General features: G+C 40.2%; 1 protein-coding gene across 1 annotated transcript in view; it reads left to right on the top strand.

The window, feature by feature from the left end:
- The window catches only part of VPS35 (VPS35 retromer complex component), a 46,553-nt gene extending 30,946 nt beyond the window's left edge, over nucleotides 1-15,607 (top strand). The window contains exons 12-17 of the mRNA XM_039503553.1: nucleotides 439-594; nucleotides 8,121-8,243; nucleotides 9,861-10,040; nucleotides 11,512-11,751; nucleotides 12,777-12,920; nucleotides 14,629-15,607. Of these exons, the coding sequence (XP_039359487.1) occupies nucleotides 439-594; nucleotides 8,121-8,243; nucleotides 9,861-10,040; nucleotides 11,512-11,751; nucleotides 12,777-12,920; nucleotides 14,629-14,808 (1,023 nt within the window). The 3' untranslated portion in view covers nucleotides 14,809-15,607. The remainder of the gene's footprint in view (nucleotides 1-438; nucleotides 595-8,120; nucleotides 8,244-9,860; nucleotides 10,041-11,511; nucleotides 11,752-12,776; nucleotides 12,921-14,628) is intronic.
- The last annotated feature ends 3,899 nt before the right edge of the window (nucleotides 15,608-19,506 follow it).

Consider the following 19,506-nt stretch of genomic DNA (forward strand, 5'->3'; position numbering starts at 1 on the left):
TTGATGAGTGGAAGTTAAGTGCGGTGGGGACTATGTAAAGTCTCTAGCTAAAAGCAAATTTACCATTGGTTTGGTTTTTTTTGTTTTAATCTAAGGTATTTAAGTTTTTAAAAAAGTACCTTACACACATTTGAAGAGATGAGATCTACTATTCAGGCAGAGTGGGTGCTGTTGTATTATGAGGGTCACCCTTCAGAACAGGATGAACTATATAAACTAAGGAATCTTTAAAATAATAATGAAGTATCTTTTCCCAGTGTGCTTTGGGTGCTGTGAATTGCTTTTTAAAATAGTAATGTAAAGAGTTTGTGTTCCTGATCAGTAACTCTTGTTTGTGCTGGTAGGATCTAATGAATGGGCTTGAATCAGGTTTGTGTTTGTTACATGTTTGATACCACTCTAAGCCTCATTGGATATGTTTTGTTGTCTCCCTTACAGGTCGATGCAATTATGAACCTAGTATCAACACTGATCCAGGACCAACCAGATCAGCCTGCTGAAGACCCTGACCCTGAGGACTTTGCTGATGAGCAGAGCCTTGTGGGAAGATTTATTCATCTTCTACATTCAGATGACCCTGATCAACAGTATCTGGTATGGTTTTAACACTTTCACATGCATTCCATGCTCTTCAGCATGCCACCTGTGTAATAACTTAGACTATCATTTGTTTATAAGGTACATTTTAATGCAGCTGTAAGCAAAGGAACTAATTTTTAGATCTTAGTTTGTTAATAATACTTATTAGGGTGGAGAACACTTAGACTTCCCGATACACAGGTTGACTCTTGTGTAAAACTTGGTGCTGCAGAAATCCAAGAGTGATTACAGCTGTTAATATTTCTATGATATGGGCCAAGTTGTCTGAAGTGGCCTTCAGTCTTCAATTTCAAACAAGAAACATTATCTGTGCACTGTCTTGCATGTGCCAGTGTATGCTGGGTATATGTGAACATAGAGGCAGTCAGAGAATGTATCCCCTTGTGCTATCTAGTCATAGACTACGTGCAGTATTGCCAAATCTATATGGGATAGGTGTCTACTATAAATATAGACATAATCGTGTCCTTAAATATTAAAATGGAATGGAACAAGTAGTCCACTAGAGCATGCTCCCTGAGTGTGGACTAGAACTCACGTTTTCTGAGTCTCACCATTCCTCTGCTGTCAGCCAGTATTTGTGAAACACACTAGCAAAGTGTGCATCTCCTCTCTCAGTACACATAAAGGCTAAACCCTGCTGATGAGCCATATGGTTGTCAATCAAGTTGCCCAGGCAACCTTAATTCTTACATTTCCAAACATCTGAATGCTCAACTTTGCAACCTTAATGTTCTTTGACTTTTTTGTGTGTGAAATACTATCAGTATAGGAAAGGCAGGTAAAAAAGGTGACAGAAGCATCTCTTGGGATTTATTTTTATTTGTACAATCACCTGTGAATTGCTATGGGTGATACAAGTAGTGTGATGTGGCTTTTTTAACTATGCATGTTCCTGTTACTTCAAATGTGTGTTTTGGATATTAGTAGAGTTTGTATTCAAGAATTCATTTACTAAGGTCATGCAGTCAGTAAGCAGTAAACTGATCTGGAGTACACTATCTACTTGAGTTCTCGTTCTTAGTATACATCATGTGATCATTGTAAACCCAAATACACACTGGATACAACCAGGTATTTTTAAACTAAGTTTAGAGAGCTGAATTTTAAATCCAAACTAAATTCACAATGGTATACTAAAAATGCCAAGGTAGAGAGGAGGGTTATGTATGCTATTAAATTGAACAGAAAAAACTTGCATTTTTTAAGTCCTCTTTAATGCCCGTCAGTAATGCATTTGATTTGGTCACTACAACCTTAACTCTGACTACTAGAGACTTATTTTTGTGTAGATGGGGGCTGTTTGACTTATTTTTTTTTTGTATTAATGTAATAAGTGTTCGCTTTAGACCCTCTGATTAAGCCTAACACTCCTTTAATGTAGATGGTCTCTTCAGGAATGATTTACTAGGTGGTGATGATCCCATTAAGGGTTTTCGTAATGGAGAAAGGATAAAATTACAAGTTGTGATGAAAGAAGCGGCTACCCTAGTGTAGCAATTTCATTGTTACATGGTGGGCCATTGAGTACTCTCATCCATTTCTCTGCCTGTCTGTGCTGTGCTCCCACCCCTCCCCACCAATTAAAAAAGAAAAAAATCTATGCAACATGTGCATGCAGCAATGCTATTCCTGAGTTCAGGATTAAGATCAAAATATTTATGTGCTGTCAACTTTACACTGACTTCGGTGAGAGGTGAGGGTGCTTAGCATGCTGAGCCAGAATTCTACATCTTGTGGGGTCAGGCTTCTGTGTGGCACAAATTGTTGGGTAATGGCCCGCTACAGAAAGGAGCACGTATTTAGAATATCAATGCCTATATGTAAGTCTGACAAGCTGATATGCCTGTAGGGAGCTATTGCAGCCCTTATTGACCGGACTTCTGTGTTAGTAATTTGAGAACCCTTTTACGTGTACTTCAGAAGGCCTCCACCCTTATGGTGTCAAGCCACCATAGCTACTAAAGCTTGAGGCTGATGTCTAAACTGCCCGCGGGGGGGAAGAGTTCTCCTCATGGTATGGGAACCTGTTTCTACACATCTTGCAGTAAAATCTCCTTCTCTTCACTAATTCATTGTCTTAATGTTAGTTTGTGCAGGGGTTAGTGTTCGTTTAAATGCATATGTTAAGCAATGACACTAACCCTCTTTCTGAGTACTGTCCCCTCTGTTATAACTAGAGTGACTGGAAAAAGAGGAGCTGCAGGAAGTAGAAATGTGATGAATAATCAGGCAAAGACCAGTCTTCAGGGGGCTGAGGTCAAAAATGCTGGTTTCTAGGTGTTGATAGATGGTCTTAAGTGACCTTGGTTCTGAGCCTCTGAGGATAACTTTTCTTTTTATGCTATGAGGAGCTGTTGGTAACTGACCTATTGGTAACTGGAAACAATAAAATCGGTATTTTTTAATAGAAATGATTTTAGCATACAACTGCACTGATTGCCCTGAACTTTTCATTAATTGAATGGCTTGCATTAAACACTTCTCAGTCCACTTCAACTGAAGCTATAGTCTTCTTAAAAATGGTTTACCTGTGTTTCTTCCTCTAAAAATCTGACATTATCAATCACACTGACCCGTAAAGTAGTCCTGGAAGCACTTCTTTTAAATAGCTTTTTTTTTGGGAGTAGAATTCTGTAAATTGCTTTTTTCTGAAGCTGTTAGAAAGAATACAGGAAATGAAGAGGGAGACAGGTTGATGGCTTATTGATGAACATCAAGGAGTATTATCAGGATTTTCTTAAGTGACTTTTTCCTGCAATTTAATTCCTCACAAGATGCTATAGGATGCTGACAGTTTTTTGCATGTAATATCTAAGATTTCAAATATCTCCTGTACAGAATGCAGTGCATAAATCAAATGCAAATTGGATCAACATGTGGGATGCATTAAGAGCTTAAGCAGGGAATAATGGAGGAGATGAATAAATGGTCTGCTACTTACTCTGATCTGTATTTTACATATTCAATGTAGTTGTAGCAGTTGATCCCAGTATATTAGAGAGACATGGTGGATGAGGTAATATCTTTTATTGGACCAACTTCTGTTGGTGAGAGAGATGAGTTTTTGAGCCACAACACTCTGATAGACCCTAAAAATCATAGACTGAACAGAGACAGGATTTATGGCTTATTGCGACAATCTGTAACCCCCTCATTTTGCTGCTCAGGTGTTAATGGGCCACTTCCTTGAATGTATGTGCCTACTACTTATGCAAAGCAATCTATTCCACCTTGCGTTTAGCTGGGATTAGCTGGGATGCTCGGAGTACCTTTCTGAGACCCAGAGAAGAGCTCTGTATGGCTCTAAAGCTTTTTTTGTCTCACCAACAGAAGTTGATACAATAAACCAGCAGTTCTCAACCAGTGGTCCACTGCCCCCATGGGGTCTGCAGGGCCCCATGGCTGAAACCTGATGCCCTGAGCCATGGGGCTGAACCTGGGAGCCCTCCCCCCGTTAAAGCTGGGAGCAACAGGGCTAGCCCCAGGACCCTCTCCTCTCCCCCCAGGGCTGAAGCCAGGAGCAGTGTGTGGCTTCAGCCCCAAGCCCCGGCGCTCCCCGTGGACAGAAGCCCTGAGCCCATGGGCAAAGTTGGGGGAGCACAAGGGTGTTGCCCCCAAAACTGCAGTGCCTTACCCAGAGTGGGGCAGAACCCTGGTAATAAGATATTACCTCACCCACCTTGTCTCTGCATTTACATGTAGACTTTATGTATGGAACAATGAAGGAGGAGAATTATTTGTATATGCAGAGTCAGATTCTTCAGCTTTTTATATTATTCGTCGAACTCTTCAAAATCATGTTAGGAATATGGTATACTCAGAAAGCAAGAAAGCTCAGTGGCTATAGTAACTTGACATTTTAATTCTGAGACCTGGATAGGGATTATCAATTCATTTAAAAAAAAATGCACTGTTACAATGTCACTCAGATTTCCAATTTATAATAGCATCCTTTTAGGAACTTCGACAATCATCCAAATGTGGTTCTTAGTGGGCGGGGTACATTTTCTTCACACTAAGTCTGAAAAGGGACTAGAGTGTTAACTTACCTATAATTATGATTAGCATTCTTAGAACAAAGATTTGTGCTTCTAATTTCCATAACACAGTGATTTGGTCTGATTCACTTTTATTTATTGTGATGTATTCAATTTTATCTCCATTTTTGGAAAAACACCTAGATTCTGACAAGCCTGTGTATAGGGATCTCTGACTTTATTTGTAATAGGAAAAAATGAAATTTTTTTTAAACAGGAAGAAAAAGCTGAGGTATCAACAGTTCACAGCACTAGGCAGAATGCCTTCTTGATGAACTGGCTTTAGAACTAGCATGTGGTGGAACTACAAAAAGGATAATGCATGGACAGATCCAACCGACTTTTGGGGAGGGGTGTATGTGGAAGAGAAAACGAGATGTTTGTGACCTAACTTAAATTTTTGGAAAACGCGTGAATAAAACTCTTTATGAAGAGCAGGGAAGTGGTGCAAACATATCATGGGTGTAAGAATAAATATGGAGATAATGGGTACTTAACTCATATTGTGTTGACCACCAAGACTTACTGAAAAGGGCCTGTACTTTGTGTGATAGTAATTTTTGCTTTCATTGATATGTGAAGTTTCTGCATGTTCTGGGGTCCACTCTACATGTGTGCAAGTTAAGAATGTAGTTTGCACCCATTAATGTAGCTGCCCATGAAATTCAGGCATTTGCATGTGAAGACAACTAGCTGGATGCATTTGTGCATACAATTACCTAATGCATTTGCAGTTGTGGTAATTACACTGACACAGATACAGACAGTAGGCATGAAGCTATAAATAGTGCACTTAAAAACAAAAAATGAGACCCTGAATTTCTTGCTTCAAAAGTTCTAGAAATATGAAAAGTGAAAATCACCTCCCCCCCCCTTTTTTTAAATAAAATGCAGATCTGAGGAATACACTTCAGCCAGTCAAGCTAAGTTTTTGCCTATTCCATGTGGCTTATCGGGGTGACTAGTCTTAACCAAACTCACCTGTAACCTATCAGGTTGTATTTAAATTTTCTATCCAATGGCTAACTTTGCTCCATACTTCCAGTATTCTCCCCGACAAGGTAAAATGAAACGTATTGACTTGACGCCAGAACAGTTTTTTTTTTTCTTATGACAGTATGTTTGTTCTGCTGGTCACAGTGTGAGGGGGGTCACACTGTGCTGAGTCACACAAAGATTACTAGTATGTCTACACTGCAGTTAAACACCTGCAGCTGGCCTGGGCCAGCTGATTTGGACTTGAGCTGAGGAGCTGTTTAACTGTGGTGTAGACATTTGGGCTTGGGCTGGAGCCCAGGCTCTAGGACCCTCCCTTCTCACAGGGAGGGTCCCTTTGAAGCTCACATTCTGAAACATTTCTCCTCACTTTAAGAAGCATGAGCCATTCAGTGGATCAATGCCATGAGTGTATTAGAAATATAACACAAACAGAAAGGGTAACACAAGGAATAAGCTAATTTTTGTAGTTGTTAAAAGGCAGTATTTTCTTTATAGATTCATAGAGTCTAGGACTGGAAGGGACTTCGAGAGGTCATCGAATCCAGTCCCCTGCCCTCATGGCAGAACCAAATACTGTCTAGACCATCCCTGATAGACATTTATCTAAACTACTCGTAAATATCTCCAGAGATGGAGATTCCATAACCTCCCTAGGCAGTTTATTCCAGTGTTTAACCACCCTGACAGTTAGGAACTTTTTCCTAATGTCCAGCCTAAACCTCCCTTGCTGCAGTTTAAGCCCATTGCTTCTTGTTCTATCTTTAGAGCCTAAGGTGAACAAGTTTTCTCCCTCCTCCTGATGACACCCTTTTAGATAACTGAAAACTATCATGTCCCCTCTCAGTCTTCTCTTTTCCACACTAAACAAACCCGAGTTCTTTCAGCCTTCTTTCATAGGTTATGTTCTCAAGACCTTTAATCATTCTTGTTGCTCTTCTCTGGACCCTCTCCAATTTCTCCACAACTTTCTTGAAATGTGGTGCCCAGAACTGGACAAAATACTCCAGTTGAGGCCTAACCAGCGCAGAGTAGAGCGGAAGAATGACTTCTCGTGTCTTACTCACAACACACCTGTTAATGCATCCCAGAATCATGTTTGCTTTTTTTTTTTTGCAACAGCATCACAAAGACTCATATTTAGTTTTTGATCCACTATAACTCCTATATCCCTTTCTGCCGTACTCCTTCCTAGACAGTCTCTTCCCATTATGTGTGCAACTGATTGTTCCTTCCTAAGTGGAGCACTTTGCATTTGTCTTTTTAAAACTTTATCCTGTTTACCTCAGACCATTTTTTCCAATTTGTCCAGATCATTTTGAATTATGACCCTGTCCTTCAAAGCAGTTGCAATCCCTCCCAGTTTGGTATCATCTGCAAACTTAATAAGCGTACTTTCTATGCCAATATCTAAGTCGTTGATGAAGATATTGAACGAGCCGGTCCCCAAACAGACCCCTGCGGAACCCCACTTGTTATACTTAAAAGTTATATTTAAGAATCGTCCTCCTGTCTTTCTGAAAGATTAAAACCAAGTTTGCGTTTGTCTTCACTACAGTGTTAGCTCAAGGTATAACTCAAGTGTTGTCCTTAACCTGACTCCTGTCAACACACACACACACACACACACACACACCTCTCAAGCTAGAGTTTAGTGGTGCTTTAACCTTAACTAGCTGGCCAGTTTGCGTGTGGATTAAAGCTCAAGTGCTGCTGATGCTTGAATTAGTAACGCAGTCAGGATACAGCTACAGGAGATAGCTCATTAGCTACTTATCCAATCGCTCTGTGTGCTGAGGGTCTTGCAGGGTGGCCTCTCTGGTAGCTTGAGTTACTAGTCTCTGTTGCAGTGAAGACAAGCCCACAGAATGATCCTGCACAACTCAATACCCATTTCTGGGTCACCTTCAGGAACTGAAAATGCCACCTATGTTTAGTGGTGTGGCTGAGGGAATATTTAAACGTTAAGCAATTCTCAGCACTTGGAGAAATGGAAAGTAATCTACAGATGTTTAGGATTGGAGTTCTATACAAAAACTACAAACGAGAAGTAACTTGAAGGTGAATCTCAATATGCATTGAAAAACTGCTTTCTCTATAAATATGCAAGCTGTTCTCTGATCCCACCCTTTCACCCTGTGCATATGTTGTGCTTAAAACATGCTCTCAACCTTGGGTTCTCAACTCTTAATACTCCTTCCAGTCAACAGTCTTGTCAAAGAGGGCTATGCACCCAGTGCACTCGTGCAAGCACTTTGATGGTTTTTTTTAAAATGTTTTAAATTGCTCTCTGGAAACTTTTTTTCAATGGACCTTTGTGGTATTAATTAATAGATTTGATCTGAGAGGTCTAAAGCCAGTTTTGTATTCATTCACTGAAAATAATTCCCTAATCCCTAAAGGCATAAGCCACTCTATGGTCCAAAAGGCAAATGTGAAAGTATCTCTAGGCTTATGAAAATAATTTTAGTCCTTTCATTTTAGATTTTAAACACTGCCCGGAAACACTTTGGCGCAGGTGGAAACCAGCGTATTCGTTTCACACTGGCACCCTTGGTTTTTGCTGCATACCAGCTTGCCTTTCGCTACAAGGAGAATTCCAACGTGGTGAGTTACGCACATTTTGTGTACTTGCTTCTAGTCCTGTCCTCCTAAAACTCTTTTCTGTTTGTCTAAAATTTACTGTGTAGTTCAAAATTTGATAGTTTTAAAATCTGATTTCTTCATCTTCTCAAAGGAGATATTAAATAAGAAAGCAAATCAATTTCTCAAGGAGCTAAGAGAAATGTGTTTTTATCCACTCATTTTCCTAGCTAAAAAATTTTATGAAACAAAAATTGGATGTAAACTTGGATATTTCTAGATCAGAGGTGGGCAAACTATGGCTCACGGGCCTATCCTGGTTGGCCCCTGAGCTCCCAGCCACGGAGGCTAGCCCCTGGCCCCTCCCCTGGAGCCGCAGCATGCCGTGCCACTAGCGCTCTGGCCCGCTGCTCCTGCCGGGCAGCATGGCTGTGAGCTCCTGCTGGGGGGATGGAGGGGTTTGGATAAGGGGCAGTGGGTCCCAGGGAGCAGGGGGCGGTAGGATGGAGCGGAGGTTCAGGGGGGGAGGTGGTCAGGGGACAGGGAATAGAGCGGGGGTTGAATAGGTGTGGGAATCCTGGGGAGGGGGCAGCGTGTGGATAGATGTCAGGGCAGTCAGAGGACAGGGAAGTTGGATAGGCATGGGAGTTCGGGCGGGGTGTCTGAGGGCAGGGGTGTGGCTAGGGGTCGCAGTCAGGGGACGGCACACGGGGGCGGGGTGCGGGGCAGTCAGGGGCGGGGTGGATAGGGGGTGGGGTCCCGGGGGGCAGTCAGGGGCAGGGGTCCTGGGAGGAGGCAGTCAGGGGACCAGGAGCACGGGGGCTTGGATCGGTCAGGGGTTCTGAGGGGGGACAGTCAGGGGGCAGGAAGTGGGAGGGGGCGGATAGGGGGCAGGGACCAGGCTGTTTGGAGAGGCACAGCCTTCCCTACCTGGCCCTCCGAACAGTTTTGCAATGCTGACGTGGCCCTTTGGCCAAAAAGTTTGCCCACCCCTGTTCTAGATTATGTTCCGAGACTGGAAGTGGCTGACTTTAATGCCCTGATATCATGCAGCGAATGATTAAGGGAGCAGACTTCAGGTGACTGCAGTGCAGGGGTGGCTCCGGGCACCAGCGCTCCAAGCGCGTGCCTGGGGCAGCAAGCCGCGAGGGGCGCTCTGCCAGTTGCCACTAGGGCGACGGTCAGGGTGCCTTCGGCGGCTTGCCTGTGGAGGGTCCGCTGGTCCCTTTTCTTTACATCACGTGCACATTCACTGTTTTGTGGTTGGGCTGACTTGCTTGTGAGCGTTAAGCATAATCATGGTAACTGCGCCTCAAAAGTGGGTATACATTTCTGAAAGTCAAGCTCCAAAATGTGGTGGGAAAAGTGATATTTAGTGCTACTTTTGAACTGTCATAAATGGAAGGTTTTCTGTGAAAGACCATTGAGAATTCTACACCAGGCTACAGTAGTGCAAACAGATGTGTGGTAACCTGCTCTAACGTGATTAAACATTCTGCTTTCTTAATTAGTGTGCAAAGCTGAGAGAGAGAGAATAAAAGTAATGATGAACATATTTTGATTACTTTCCTCTCCTGAATCTTACCCTTCTTGCTGTTGTGATGGCTTAGTCCAAGCTTTGACTTAACCGTATTTCTTTAGGATGACAAATGGGAAAAGAAATGCCAGAAGATCTTCTCTTTTGCACATCAGACCATCAGTGCTTTAATCAAAGCAGAATTGGCAGAGCTGCCTCTGCGGCTTTTTCTCCAAGGAGCACTGGCTGCTGGAGAAATTGGTTTTGAAAACCACGAAACAGTGGCCTATGAATTCATGTCCCAGGTAATAATGATGTTGCTGAATATTTTTCTTCACCTGCATTGATTTAAAAACTTGGTGTGGCTAGTTTGTCTTTGTTATGGGTTGGCTATAGAAATTACATCTGTCATTTAACTACAAAGATCGCTGAAGGTGTGATTCTAGCAACTGATCCTCTTCAGGAAGAGACCTCTGAATCTTCCCTTTTACTCCTGCAGCCCTATGTTATGTTTAGCTTCTCCCTGCCTGAACAAGTGCTTTAACTTCTGGAGCACAGCACTGCCACCTGCTGCTCCAGCAGTCCTTTCATTCGAGAATGTGGCTTCTTCTGACCTCAAATGCTGCTTCAGCAAGTTTTCTAGTCTTAGTTCAAAGCTCCAGCTACCTGTCTGATGTGGCAAAACCCCAAGACATTTACAATAAGCTTCAGAAGTTGCAGTGTTGAGTTTTCATACTGGGTCTTGCTGCTAAAATCCACAAAACTTATTTCAGATAGTCCTTTTATCTGAAAATGAACCACATTTATTTCATAGATCCCTGTTGAATAACTCCTTGAGCTAACTCTGCTGCATGTTGACCAGATTACTGGAAAACAATGAATGTTTGAGGCCAACCTATTCTTTCCTCTTAACACATCAAATACGAAGACTGAGAGAGAACTGTTTGAAAGTTGTCCCCCCAATCACCCCACCAGAGTATTGCCTTGTGTCTCCAATGCCAGGTCTGGATAGTTGAGACATGTAGCATGTGCTGTGCTTCACTGTCTAATTGTGGGTGGTGTGGGACTTTTAAAAGTTGTGTATAGAATCTTGTTTTATGAAAGTGAGACTGATATTGTCAGGGGGGTGTGTGTGTGTGTGTGTGTGTGTGTGTATGTATGTATGTATGTATGTATGTACCCAGTCGTTTTAAGTAAGAGGGTCTTTTCCTTATGAGACACTTGCATTTCCTCTTTACAAATAGTTCTTATGCTGGACATTCATATCAGTGGGATTTACTAGCCAGGGTCACTAATTTACCCCTTACTGGCTTTATCATCCCCTATATAATTTTACATATTCTGGGTATAGAGTGGAGCCTGCACCAAGGGCTGTCTGTAATAGGAAGCTTCTTGTCTTAAGTAGCCATTTTAACTAAAGGTTAAACAAAGCTTTAGTAGAGTTTTGAGAGTATGTTAAAGATTTGTAGCAGCCACTAGGGTTTTTGTTTTGTTTTTTGTGCGTCTCTCTTAGGTGGCTGCTTTTAGACAAGCTTGCTTGGTTGCCACACACCCGCCCACCCACCCACCGTTTCTGGCCTTCTAGCTTGGTTCTATCCATGCAGGAATTAATGTGTCCTGTTTACTAAGTATTCAGCCTAAAAGTGTGTATGGAATTCCACCCACAAAGTTCCAGAGAGCTTTTAGAACACACACTTACATTCCCTTTGCTAATAATGCTGTAAGGAACATTAATTTGTAACTTTGTTTCATCTCCTCTTCTCTTGGTTGTATTAGGCATTCTCTCTGTATGAAGATGAAATCAGTGATTCAAAAGCACAGCTGGCTGCAATCACCTTGATAATTGGAACATTTGAAAGGATGAAATGCTTCAGTGAGGAGAACCATGAGCCTTTGAGGACTCAGTGTGCACTGGCAGCTTCAAAGCTGCTTAAGAAGCCAGACCAGTGCCGGGCTGTAAGCACTTGTGCCCACCTGTTTTGGTCTGGCCGAAACACTGACAAAAATGGAGAGGAGGTAGGAGGGCATATTCACAAAAATTTTAGGTATTTTCCCACCATTTGGGTGTCTGACTTTTTCCAAAGAGTTTTGGTTTCATGTCTATGAAGATCTTAGATAAGCTGTGATGTAAAGTCTGTTTTATATTATCTATTACAAAACAACTAAATTTGACTTTCCTAAAACTTGGCTTGATGAGAACTACAAAGTAAGTAAAGTAAGCTCTGTAACTAAAAAGTTATGAACACCTGAATACTGCAAATTTTGAAAGGCATGCAGTTCAGGACAGACCCCATATTGCCTAAAACCAGTAGAAAAAACTATTAACTTGAATGGGAGTAGAAATGAGTACTAAATTAACCACAGTGCCATATTGAAGTGTTCATTTATAGATGTATTCTGCGCAAGTAACTTTCAAAATGACCAAGTGGGTTCCAAAATCGCCCCCCCCCCAACTCAAAGCAGCAATCCTTGTTGAGGACTTGACCAAGTTTCATACTTGTCTGACTTTACTGTAGTCCTGCTTTGTGTGTAGAAAAGATTGCAATTAATTTTTTTACAAGGGGAAAATTTAACCCTTCAACTACATGGAGATTTAAAGGGATTTTTTCCTCAAATTAAATTTTAAAGGCCCCCTTCCTGCAAAGATCAAGCAACAAACTTCAGCCCAGTTGGTGACTCTTTCAGAAAGTTTTAGTATGATAAAAACTCACATAGGGTTTATAATGAAAGCTTTTGCCACCTTAGCTAGAGTGGATGCCATTAGGCAAGTATGTACACTGATAAAATGTTCTGAGACAGTAAGTATAAAGCTTTTTAAAATAAGTGTTGTGTGCATTCATAGTCCTGTCTCAAGGAGTGCTTGGATTCTCTTAATAGGTGGGTGAATTTATGTAGGCTTTTGCATGTCCTTGTGCTCAGGCTATGCAAGATACCTGGTACACAGGTATTCTTGACTGTTGGCCACTCAGGTGTTGGTTGGAGTGGTGTTGAGGGCTTACATTTGTCTCTATATGTAAACATTTTGTTTTCTCTATCTTTAGCTTCACGGAGGAAAGAGAGTAATGGAATGCTTGAAAAAGGCTCTAAAGATAGCAAATCAGTGCATGGATCCTTCACTCCAAGTTCAGCTTTTTATAGAAATTCTGAACAGATACATCTATTTTTATGAAAAGGAAAACGATGCGGTAAGTGCAGATGTAATATAGAACTATAGGATTTTTCTTATTTGAATCCTATTTGAAGTTTTTCTTACACTATAATTTATACCCAGCTCTCCTAATGACGTGAGTTAAATGCATCCCATAGCACCGCTTACTTAGTATTGCATTTGCTTGACAAAGTAGTGGATCAGTGCTATGTCTGTGAAAAAGATCTTTTTTTTTTTTCTAAGTTATTGCAATTGCCATTTGTCTCTAGTGTCTTGGAGGAAAGAGCTGTGCTGCTGTAGTGTTGATGCTTCTTACATTGACAGAAGGGGATTGTTGGCTGATGTAGGTGATCCACCTCCCCGAGAGGCAATAGCTAGGTCAGTGGAAGTATTCTACAGTGGAGATTAGGTCAACCTAACTACATCTCACAGGATTTGAAAATTTCACAGCCCTGGGTGATTGTAGTTAGGTCAGCCTAATTTTTAGGTGTAGAGCAGGTTATAACATAAAATGTAGATGTTCAGCAGAAGTTCTTGTATTACCCACTAGCCACTGTGAGTGAAGATGAATATAAGGGGTGAGGTTGAATAATAAAGTGATTTATTAGGACTCAACTCCCAAAGTTTTACCATTAATTTAGTTGTAGATAACATGTTTGATTTTGTACCTCTTGCTTGTATGTATGTGCAAGGGGAAAGACAACTGTTAGATATTCTGTTTAGATATTCTGCCCAGGGAGAGAACTGGTTCTAATTTGCTTCAGAGGCAAACTTTTATTTTATCAGTAGGGCTTCTGGTATTGTACTAACTTAAAATGGATTTCAGATACTCATTTTCACAGTCACATACCATATTGTATGGGGTAACTTTGAATTTTGTATGCTTTGTGATACTGCTACTGTGAAATAAGGTTGTATTGGTTTGTTGCCTAATTAGGTTTCAGTGGTTAACATATCTCAGAGGCGGCTTTGTACTTAATTAACATACCCTTCCAAGATGCACAACTTCAAAACTTGGTTTCAGAGGACCTATCTTTTCTGTGATTTATTTGAAATATTGTTCTGTGGCTTGCCCAAACTGTGTTGACGCTCTCAGTAGATTCTGCTGTGAAAATCAGTTCTCTTACATCTGACTACAATGATATGCTAAATCCAGTAGACTTCCAGATTTCTGTTCTGTAATACTGTCTTGTTAAATAGTTACTGTGCTTCACCCCAGAGGCAGCTGCACTTAACAGTGGATGAAATGATTCCCTGTGTGTGGCTTGTACTTTACGTAAAGTTTAGGGTGGGTTTTTTGGATGAGCCTAAGGATGCTCAATTCCCATTGAATTCCAGTGAGTTGGATGCCAGACTCCTTTATGCGCCATTGAAAATCCCAGACTTCGGGGACTGCTTTCTCTACAATAGAAGCTGCTCTAATTCTAAGGTTATTTGAAAAGTGAATAGAAATGAATAAACTTGGCACTATAATTTTTTACAAGGGATTTTGAAGTGTTTTAATGTTGCTGAATTAGTCTTTGCAGACTCTTGTGAGGTAAGAAGCATTGTACTTATTTTAAAGATGAGTAAATGGAGGTACAAAATTGTCGCACAAGCCTGTGGTAGAGCTGCAAGACTCTCTCTTGTGTCTTAACTGCACTTACTTGGAGGCAAGGTCTGTGGGTGAAAAGATCTCTATTAAATGTGCTCAGTTGTCATTTACTAGTAGGATTTAGCTATATATTTATATATATTTATTGTAGGTGACAATTCAGGTTTTGAATCAGCTCATACAAAAGATACGAGAAGACCTTCCAAACCTTGAATCTACTGAAGAAACGGAACAAATTAACAAACATTTTCATAACACACTGGAGCACCTGCGTTTGAGGAGGGAATCACCAGAATCTGAAGGGCCAATTTACGAAGGTCTTGTCCTTTAAAGAAGACACTTGCACAGACATGCACACACTGTACTTATTTCTGTCTTTCCATTTACACACAGTATGTCTTTTTATTATGATAGATTTAATAGACTGTGCCTTTCAGAAATGCCAAGTTAGGTTACAATTCATTATTTAAATGTGATGTGTTCAGTTCAGCACTTCCAAACACTTGCGTTCAATATGTTAACAAATTTAAAGGGTGTTCAGATTGGACCAGCAACTATAGATTTGATCATGTTAGCATGACTGGACCTGTTTCTTTAAAATTCATGTGACATGTTGGGGGCTCTTTTATTCCACATTCTGACCTATCTTTTCTGTCTATGTTCACTGTCGCTTCTGTAGCACTATGGGACTCTAACCTGGCAGTGGCTATCCATCTCAAAGTGATCTGATTTTTTTTTTCTTTTAATTAGCGCATTTGATTTTGGGGGCTATTGTTTGTTGGATTCTGCTTGAGCTTTTCTTTTAGTGCAAGTTAAGTCTAAGTGTAATATTTTCCCTAAAAACTAGAATATATTAATGCATGTTTGGAGAGTTTTAAAACACCATGCTCAGAAACAAAAGTTATATTTTGCGTATTAGGGCTCTGTGACATTCAGTGAGGGCCAGTACTGTGCACAGGGCGTATTTATCAAGATAATTTTGTTCCAAATAGTATAAAAAAAATAGAGAAATTGTGATCTATATAGTGTATATGTATAACCATTGTAAATTTAGGGAAAAATGCATTACACAAGTTTATTCAGTATCATGATTTTGCACCATTGAAACAATAAAGTTGCTATTAACTCTGGTTTTATGTCTAATGTCTGCTGTTGCATTTAATGTTTTGTTACAATAAAAGCAAAAGTAAATTTCTTGTATCGCAGGTGGGGTCATAAAATCTAAGTGCATTTAACTCAAACTAATGGGGACAGTGTACACTGGTGTTCCAATGAATGCAAATGGCAGGATTATAAAATGGCTACCTAACAACAGAATTCAGCCAAGAAACACTACCACACATTTATTATCAGCATCTGGCTGAAATTGTATATTTTTTTTAGTTTTATAGAATGCCTATTGTGAGATCTGTCATACAAGAAAATACCCCACTAGAATCTAAAGGAAGTACACTGCCAGATAGCCTTCGGCCAAAACACCCCATCTATTAAGGGGTGAGGAAAATAAAAGTAGATGGAGGAGGCTTACAAAATTGGTAACAGGGCCAGCTGCTAAAGTCAGTCTGTGTAAGAAACTGGTGGTCTCATTCTGCAAGGGAATTCCACTAAAAGATCTGTCCTCTGCCTGGTCCTAACTCAACTTAAGGACTAATAGTCAACCCCAACACCTACCAAAAACTGTTTTATTAGCCTTGTACAAATAGCAGCAGTGGACCCATTTGGGCAATGAGTATAGAAGTCTGTGTTGACATGCTGGTGGGAGAACACCTAGAAATCTCTGGTGATCCAGGCAACTGGTTCGATACTGCAGATTCTGTGCTATGGTGATGAGTGCCTTTATTAAATGTATAATTTCTTAATAGTAAACTCTGGAAAGGATACCTTATGCTATGCCTCAGTATCTGCAAGAGATGCACTGATTACAAGTCACCAGTTGTGCCCTCTATGGAAAAGTTTATTGTTATTGGCATCTTTTGGTCTTCCAAGAACAGTCTGTCTACAAACTATTATGCTAGAAAGGTGTGAACATCGCTTCTATTCTGTAGCGCTAGCAAATCGCTATTCTAAAAAGTTTAGAGTCATCTTTATAGTAAGAGTTTGTAGGTGATGGTATGGAGCTAAGAAATAAGAACCACCCATTGTTTTGCAATACAGACCCCCTATCCTGCTCATAGGAGTCCTAAAGGCCCATCTGCTATATCTTCATGAAGCATATCCAAGGGAGAGCACAACTAACAAAGTCTTGGGAGTAGGTCCATTTTACCATATCAGCTTCTGTCTCCAAAGTAACCATGTATGCTGGAGCCAGGCTGCTGCTATAAGTATTAAGTAAGTAGGCTATTTTAAGACTTAGACAATTCATTTACAGTAAACTTATTTTTTAATGGACGTTTTAACAAAGTAACAGATTTCAAAACAGTGGTTCACAGACTGCATATAATACAAGATGGGTCATAACAGCTGATTAACATGTATGTCTGCTATGGTAATGGACAAATATGAATACTGCTATTCACCAACTGATTTATTTTTTTTCCAGTTTGTCAGTGGGGCAGTAGTTGCAAAACAACACAGAGGAAGCTCATGGGGGAACATTCTCCTGCAAGCTCAGAAACTGCACCTTTCATGAGTTCCACTGCTCAGATCAGTGTGCTTAAAGTGTAGAAGATGTGATTTTTGGCATTCAGTGTGTCCAGCGAGATTTGACTCTCCCCGTTGGGGTGGGGCAGAAAGATGAGAGAACTGAAGAGGTAAGAAGCCAAATACTGCTTTCACCTCTCAAATTAACGCAGACATACCTGAACACAGCAGAACCATTGCAGTATCTTTCTGGTGGGAGCATGCTGTGGGATCTGTCTTCTGTGGGTGCTTCTTGCATTTCACTGCACAGATAGGTTTAGGAGGGCAAGAGTAGTGAGACTGGTATTTAATAGACCAGGAAGGGAATCCCCTGCTCTCATGGCAGGACAAAGTATTATCTAGATGAGCTACACAGCTATCTCATTGGTTATGGAGTGTTTATTCTCTCTCCCCTACCTGCCTCAGTGCACAGCATAGCTGTTTTCTAGGGACAGAATTTGCTCCAAATAACATAAGTGCTTGACTGGCAGTGTATCCCTAACGAATGTGAGAAAAGGGGAGATTTTTTTCAATGTCTTTCTGTCCTATTGCCATCTCCTAAGCCCCGACATGGTAGAGACTCTGGGGAGAACAGTCTTCGCTCAATGAGACTTGAGTAAAAGACTAGTAAGGATTTGTATTGGGCCTAATGTATCAATATTTTCACTTAACACTAATAACTTTCTGATGGGCCACTGGACACTGTATTTAAAAAAAACTATTTTGAAAGATTCAGACTGGATGTTTGTATTTTTTACTTTGATTTATTTTGGGGTGTTTCCCTGGCTTTTCACTGACTGTGTCTGATCTGACTGTGTATAATTAGGCTTTGAAAGATTTGAGTGTTTTTAAAAAAGAATTTCAACCAATATCTGTTTGTCTACAAATATTTTCATTGACTTAAAATGTAGTAGTAGCAGGAAATCAATTTTAGTCTAATACTGATTTTTATTTGAGAAAATGTTTTTGGATAGTGAGATTCATAAAAACATTTAGTATCACTTTAAGCACTGTTCATAGATTTAAAAAGATGCCTGTAGGGTAAATATATACTGTTATGCTACCACACATAATTGGAGCACATGTTTATATTTCTCTGCAACTTTGACCCTAATGCCCATTGACATTATGCTGGACTCTGTACTAACAGACTGCTAACATGATGTAATAGGAAAAACTAAAATTAAACTCTTCTTAGCCCGCATTTTTCTTCCTTCTGTTCTCTTCTCTCAATATCCCAATAATAAGCCACATCAACATTCGTATTTAGAGTAGTACTTATTTCCATATAGATCCCTACAGTGTTTAATAACTGTTAAACCTTCCCCTTACTTACCAGATGAATTTTATTCCTTTGCGATTGTTCTGTATTCACTTAGTTTTAACTCTGTTTTATAGATATACATAGGTAGGCTGCTGTTTTTTAGGTATGGCATTCTACACAAGCAAGAGTATGACGGTGTACTATTCTATATAAGAACACACAGATATTTGGGCCTGTATCCAAAACTCACTTAAGCCAAGGGAGACTCCAATTAGCTTTAGTGAATTTTGAACTAGGTCCTTAGCGCAGCATTGTTTATAATGTGTATATACAGTAATTTGGTGCAATATTGCTTACACATTGATAAATCCACACACAGCTTATGTTTTCTTAAACTTTCTCTGTACATTTTGATTATTTTAATGGAGGGATAAATCAGTGGATGGATAAAAAATACTGTAAATCTAATCAGTTTCTTCCTTCTGAAAAATACATCTTTTCAAACTAGACTCTCTTTTAACTTACATTAATTCTTGCAGTATTTTTACTTTCTGTACTCTGTATTTTTGTGGCCTGCAGATGTCATCTACATTTTTTCATTGCAAAGTAATTAAAGGGAATTTTATCAGGTTACAGATCATATTAAGAAAAATCCTAACCTGTTAACACCTGAAAGTATTAAAGGTGAAAGACTTTGCAAACTCTTACTTTACTGTTTTCATAGGAATGCTGTTTGCCTTTTTACATGTCATTCTGCTTTGAATGAAAACAAACTAGCTAGGGCCACTTTCAGGTTGTGATGCATTAGCATTGCACTGTTACAAATGTTGGAGAAAAACTCAGTTCTTGCTTTTTTGTTTGGGTGCAGCAGAGTCAGATACTTTATTCTGTTTAGCAGCTACAACAGGGAGAGAGTGCACTAGGACATAGGGTCTCCCCTTCCTAGACAGGGCTCTCAACAGGTAAACCATTACAGCCAGCATTTATACTTTTGTTACAGACAATAATAAGCAACAGCTGCATTTTGTTTATACATAGGTCATCCTGATATCTTGTTTTTCTCACTTCTAAAAAGACGCCAGTCTACATATTTTATCAGTGCAAGGTTGCAACAACTTCTCACACAGTTCTTTTCCACTCGCCTCA

This window comes from Mauremys reevesii, linkage group 16 (genome assembly GCF_016161935.1).
Source record: "Mauremys reevesii isolate NIE-2019 linkage group 16, ASM1616193v1, whole genome shotgun sequence".
In the NCBI taxonomy this organism is placed as follows: domain Eukaryota; kingdom Metazoa; phylum Chordata; order Testudines; family Geoemydidae; genus Mauremys; species Mauremys reevesii.